General features: G+C 40.5%; 1 protein-coding gene across 1 annotated transcript; it reads right to left on the reverse strand.

Moving 5' to 3' along the window:
- Positions 1 to 979: 979 nt before the first annotated feature.
- On the reverse strand, positions 980 to 4,061 carry m17 (IL-6 subfamily cytokine M17). The gene is made up of 3 exons (XM_028974267.1): positions 3,969 to 4,061; positions 2,599 to 2,747; positions 980 to 2,330 (listed from the first exon to the last, which is right to left on the reverse strand). The coding sequence occupies exons 1-3, from the start codon at positions 4,024 to 4,026 to the stop codon at positions 1,863 to 1,865; spliced, it is 675 nt and encodes a 224-aa protein (XP_028830100.1). The 5' UTR covers positions 4,027 to 4,061; the 3' UTR covers positions 980 to 1,862.
- Between the last annotated feature and the right edge of the window lie 2,621 nt (positions 4,062 to 6,682).

Consider the following 6,682-nt stretch of genomic DNA (forward strand, 5'->3'; position numbering starts at 1 on the left):
GTGTCCTCCGCTTTTAACATCACCCTTGGTGAGCATGACAGGTGCCCAGGGCCAGTCAGGAATCGAACCGGCAACCAGCAGCTTAAAATGTAGTTTCATGTAACGTTTTAAAACAGCTTCCGTATGGAAACTTGTATTTTGTTTAAGGAGATGAATAAATGTGTACAGCAAACCCTGAGCACACCCTCAGACTGAACCCGGGTTCTCTGCTGTCTCTCTCCTGACCAATAGTGGCACATCCAGGTGACGGTCACACACTCGCATCTGTACGGTACGTCAGGGTGTATACGTGCTTTTAATATTATAATTCTGATCCATAATCCAAATGTAAAAGCTTCAGTGTTAAAATGCATTGTTTCATTTAACAGCAAGATTTTAAAATAGGGAACTTCAATGCATAACCCAGGGTAAATCCCAACAGCTTCCAGTTTTCAGAAGCTCGTGACTTGGGGAAAGGGCATCAGCGGTGATCACAGCTGTGTGTGTGTGTGTGTGTGTGTGTGTGTGAGACCTCTTTTCAGTACAAATGGCAGTAATCTTTCTATGTAGATTAAGAGATTAATCCTGATCAGTAATATGTCGGTGGGCCGCTTCTGATTAACTCAAGTGTCGATAGTGATAACCTGTCTCCTGCGCCCGTTTCTGCCCGCGATGCCGTTGCAGTTACATAAACTATTTTTAAAAATATGTCCAGACTTTGCAAATGCTCACACCGTGTGACTGGCCGGCCCGCCAGCCGGTTGCATAAAGACTTTCCTATCTGATACTGTGCTATCCTTAAGACATGCGTCATGCCGAGGTGAGATCACAGAATTGGCGTCTCTTTCAGTTCCTATTTTCTTGTGGCAACTTATTGGCAAAACATAGACTTTGCCAAGTCAGTGGCTTCCTTCAAATCCAGATCCACACATAAAAACACAATAAAATACATGTGCAATAGGCCTCGAAGACTGTTTATTTGGCAGGATTATTGAGCACAAAACAGCTAGTCTGTCACCTTAGTTCTAATGGAAATGGTTAATGAGGCATGTGTCTTGTCACATTGTGACATTCTTGCAAATACAGAACTTGGACTCGCTTCCTAATTAGCATGTAAAGATAAAGTGCAATTAAGATCAATCAGTTTTTTTTTTGTTTTTTTACAATTCTATCACTACTGTCCATGTGCAACACATTCATTCTCATTCATTATTTATTCAATGCATTTAAATAAAGGATTGTAAGAACAATATGAATGGATGCAAGTTCCCTGTAGCCCTGTGCCAGTCGCAGGTCAGCATGATAAATAGAAGCCAGTTCATTGCATCTACCTTGGTTCTCAGGACCATCTTCACTTTAAAACTAGCTGAGAGAAAAGTAGACAACGGTGGACTGTCTCAACTTATAAAGCACCAAGCAGCACTGAAGACTACAGACATATCAGAGATAGACAGAAACATCCCAGACTGCAAAATCAGATAAAAGCAACATTGAGAGAATAGTCATGAAGAAGCACCAAATCTACAGTGAAAGCGTTTGTTCTGTTTTAAGTTCATTGATGAAGAAAGTTGGCGTTGAGACAATGTAGAATAAAAAAATCAGTTTAGCTGTAATTCAGCATGTCTGTGATGGTGCTTTGCATGACCAAGCAAACTGAGCGAATGTGCTGCCCGTCTGGCCTTCCTGGCGGGGAACGCCCACCAATGACACAACGTTTCCAGACTGCATACAGGAACTAAAGGAACTGCTTCCATTCTGTAAGTTCTGAACAGCATTTCCCCCTCATAAAATCTTAAAACATAAATAATAAATAATTTAAATACGTTTAAAAAGAGAAAACATTTGGTTGTCATGTGTGTGAATGCAGGCAGTTGTCAGTGGCTTTAAAGGTTCCTCTGAGATTTCAAGGTCCTTCGTTTGCACAGTTTGCCCTTGCGGTTCCTCAGTTCCTTCATGGTTTGCGAGAGGAAATCCTTAAATCTGGTGAGGACCACACAGCCGTATGCCTTCTGCTGGAAGGTGTTCTGTGAGGGCGGAACCCCAGTCGGGCCCTCAGGGGGCTCTGGGATGGGTGTGTTTGGTAGGAGGATCTGCAGAAGGCAGTTCACCCGGTGGGAAATGTGGTGGAGACGCTCCTGGGTGCTGGTTAGATCGGTTAAGAGTGGAGTGGCGTGTGGCTGCAGGTCCGTCTGCTGCTCCAAAACCCTTTTGAAATGAGGGCTGAACTCCTTCAGCCGGGCGTAGATGCTCAGCATGCGCTTGCTCACATCCAGCTCAGAGATGTCCGCTTCTGGGACGTTGTCTATCTGCACGTGGCAGATAAACTCTGCTGAGTCGCCCTGGGAGGATTTCTGGAAAACAGAAATGAGATAATTGAGGCATTCTGCAGAAGAGGTGATGATTCCTATTCTAATTTTAACCAAAAACTCATATCATATTCATATCTCATCAAACCATATAAGGCATGTATTTGATTCATGCCTCCACAGTCAAGAAGGTTCAACTAGATCACAGCACTTCTAAGGGGAAACCCAGTTTGTGTTATTCAAGCAACTTGGAATGGCCAAATATAGCAGCAGAAGTTGGTGAGTGAAGAAGCTGAGGCGCGATTATACTCACGTATGATTTCAATAGCTTGACGGACTGAGCGTGCATGAGCCGGGTGAGCTTTATGCTGCTGTTCAGACTCCTGCCGCAGCTCTGGTTCCCGCATGAAAGTCCAGTCCTCACAGATGCCACACTTATTAAGAGGAGAATGTACAGCAATCCTGAAAAGACAGGAGATCAGTATGGGGCCAAACATGCTCCATGCAGAAGTGCTTTCTAGAAGCCAATACCCCTGTGACGAAACAGCATACAATTGTACTATTCAATTTCATCCCATTCTGACCCAACTTTAATAGGGGTGTATATTGGCAAGGATCTCACAATACAATACGATTATATCACGATATAGTGTGATACTGTACATATTGCAATATTCTACAGTTTACTGAAAAACAGAACTGATATACAAGATGCTGTGTACGATATGTGTATCATGTTACATTAATAATTCATCCAAAACAACATAAAGTTCAATAATAAATTGATAATAATAAACTGTGTTGTCTTTGCATTTTAACACTGAACTAGTCGACACCAAAAACGTTCAGATAAAATGCGTACGGTTGAAAAGAAGATATTTAAGTGCCTAGTCAGATATCTAAGGCTGGTGTGGTGCTTGTAGAGGACTGAGCAGATATTTGATGTCCCTGTATCGATACAATATCACCACGTAAAATAGTGCAATATATTGCTGTATTGATATTTTCGAACACCCCTATTATTTAATATACTGTCATAGTTAGGGTATACTGATATACAAATATATTCAAAGTGTGATTTAACACAAAATTTTACACACTGAACCTACACACTGATTTGGGTTGGAATTATAATGATACAATTTTTGCAGTGTTCACAATTATGGAATAGTCAACATATTATTTTTGTATATTGTGTCATATTTAGATGATTATTGATGCTTATACAGTATAGTAAATACTGTGAAGCTGGGTGAAAAGAGCATGATAAAAGTACACTCTAAATGGTATCATTATGTAAACAGGATACAATTTTTTCACACGAATATACTATTCCGTACACACTGACACAAAGCCGTGTCTTTAAAACTCCCATGTAGCTTTTGACACTCTCTGGAACTACAAACTGTATTCATGCAACGTAGTGCCGCACAGTGGACTGCAGCACCGGTACAGGGGGTATAGGGGGTCAAAAGCTAGTACATGGCCCAGTGCACCAACAAAATAACTATAATTGACACCAGTATGACAGCTTTAGTGGTACTTTTATTTAATACGCTGAATTCACTAATGCTCAAAATGAATAAAACACGAAAAGAAAAAAAAAACCTGTGCATTATATTTTGCATCAAGATATCATGGAAGCGCTTACAACTTATGTGAAACTAAACACAGGTTACTTACTAGGCGCAGACTGGGTGTTTAGTCCCTGGCAAAGCATGATCCTGACATTGCCATTCATTCTCTTAAGCGGTGGCAGAGACAAGTGAGAGACAAGTGCTCAGACTACTCATGATCACTCCCCTCGAAGACGTTTTAAAGACTGAAACCGCACATTCGTCACAAGAGGAAATGATGCTGTTGACCTTCTGAGGCAATCAGATTTCCCAGAAGTTTTCTTCTTTTTTTTGTGATTATACATGCAACAGAGCATGCATGGCAATGCCACCTGAAACATGTTCTGATATTTCTCACTGGGCTCTGAATTACATTTCTCAGGCTAGTTATTTATTATGAATGTACCATTGTACTACCAGTTGGAGAATTGCACAGGGTGAGCATGCTCCCATTCTGCAAAATTCTAATAAAAATATAAAAATCAGTGAAATACTAACCTCTTCAAACCAAACTGTATTGTGACAACATTTGGGAATTTTGATTCCACATGATCAGATACGTAAGCACAGAGGAAACAGGAAAGAGTGTCTCAAGTCATACATCACTGCAATGTTGCAGAACGTCCATTCTTGGAACCGTTTGAATTATGATTTTATTTTTGGATTCTGTTTATGTTAAATTAAGAACTACATCTGCATGAAAACGAGCCATTATCCATGAACACAATTAATACATTTAATTTAGAAATTTAATTTAGAATTCGGAGAATGCAACAGGACAAGCACGACTGCATTGAGCAATAAAACATGACATCATGATTTACAATGATGACACCACAATCAGTCTAGAATCATGCGAATGTTTAAAGATCTGTCTGCATCTCTTCCGCTGTGGCATTAGCGGCCTTTGATGTGGTGGGATTTGCGTGGGTCAGTAGCACTTTGTTAACGATCTGACGAGAGAAGCCTCTCAAAAAGCAAAGATCTTAGCAGGTGTATGACGTGACAGTTCTGAGGAATGGCTGGGTCTTCAATTCGAGAATACTTCAACTCAGCATTCCCAAATCCATTTGTGTTAAACTAGCATGAGTTGTAGAAGGCTGGACCCCTTCAACTTGTCCTTACTTACCTCACAAATACTCACCTACCGCTCTCACGTTCAGGTTTCAGACTGGTGCACCCTGCCTTAAGCGGGTGACACAACCTGGGGAACTCTGTTGACCACAAGCCTGTCTGCATCTAACAGGTAAAATGGTACCACAGCCGCATTAATACATCAGTCTCACAGCGCTGGTACTTTCCGTGTAACTGCTTCGACTTTGTTCTACCATGCAAACACTACCCAGGCATCGAGGAATTACAAGAAACGCCACAGTGCAACTTCCTTTACTTTAATTGCCTTTGATGCAGACTACTGTGTTTCATTCACTCTCATTTTTGTGTTGCTGTGAACATTATGGGGGCATTCCGCTGAATTTCACCAGATCTGAATTTCTCACCTGCATATGCTGCCGTCCCAATTCTGCTAAGCTACCAAGGAGAGGAATGCATTTGAGGAGTGTGAGAGCAACATGTTGCACAGAGGTCAACTGGGCAGTGCAAAGAGCAAAATGGAAGAGACCGTCTATTGTTTCCCTACGACCTAAAACGGATACACCACTTTATATCGATCTGTGGAAAAATAAGAGCATCAAATTGAAATACAATGACTGGAATGAAGGTGCCGTTTGTAGCTTCATGCTGGTGGAGCTTTTTATTTACACCCAACATCCGTTCCCAAAAAAAGGTGACATCTTTGAGTGCGGGAAGTGCAGGTTTTTAAAAAGAAAATTTATCAAGAGCAAGTGAAATTTAAATTTGTCCATGTTCCACCAAACTCAGCTTGAGATTAGCCCATTAAGCCCGTCATCCCATTTTTCTATAGCAGCTGTAGCCGTATAAGAAAAATCTTTTCCTGTTTATGAGGAACATTTCAGTCTGTCGATGAACATATTGGCTTTGGGATTGATGCACTAAAAAACAAATCAAAGACTCAGAGACAGTAACAGTACATACATTCAGCGCAGATTTCAGAGTTTAAGAGATTTCAGAGTTTAAGAGATTTCAGACATAACTTGAAATCAGTTTTAAACATGGTGACAAAACGTACATGCACATATGATAAAATGTGAGGTACCTGACTAAGACAGTTAAGATGAACATACCTATGGTCAATTTAGAGTCGCCGATCCAGCAAACCTTTCAACAGGTCAAGCATCCCAAACACTACAGCAACTCAGTCAAGAAAAAAAATTAAGGCTTATGGAATGACCTAGTCTAATTATTAACTGGTTTGGATGAAAATGTTCTGAAGTGGAGTCCAGAAGAGGACCCCATTTAAAATGTTGTGTGATTTGGAAATGCAGTGTAACAAAACCCTTGATTGTCTTGAAACTTAAGGACTACAGTATGGAAAGCGGTCAAAATGTTCAGCAAGTCAATTTTGCAATTCTGTTAAGGTGACAATACAATCCAAGGGTGAACATTTTCCACAGAACAATCCATGTTGGAATTTAAAAAGGGGGGTTAAAACACAAGAGCCTTATAAAAAATTGGAAAAACAAATCCAAAAGAGAGGTGCAAGAAGCTTGTCAGCATATGAAATGAAATTGGTTAGGATGAATAATAGGTCATGTGCACATTTATTAAAATACTGTATAATTTTCATTTGCCTCAATGCACATCAGCTACAGGAACTTTGGTGTTCATCTGAACAATAATCTGAACTGGACACACAACTCA

The sequence above is a fragment of the Denticeps clupeoides genome, chromosome 3 (assembly GCF_900700375.1).
Source record: "Denticeps clupeoides chromosome 3, fDenClu1.1, whole genome shotgun sequence".
In the NCBI taxonomy this organism is placed as follows: Eukaryota; Metazoa; Chordata; class Actinopteri; order Clupeiformes; family Denticipitidae; genus Denticeps; species Denticeps clupeoides.

Coding starts and splice junctions, on each gene's coding strand:
- m17 (XM_028974267.1), bottom strand. CDS start 4,026: ATGAATGGCAATGTCAGGATCATGCTTTGCCAGGGACTAAACACCCAG. Junction 2,748..3,968: donor AAACACCCAGTCTGCGCCTA/GTAAGTAACCTG, acceptor CTGTCTTTTCAG/GATTGCTGTACATTCTCCTC. Junction 2,331..2,598: donor TCAAGCTATTGAAATCATAC/GTGAGTATAATC, acceptor TCTGTTTTCCAG/AAATCCTCCCAGGGCGACTC.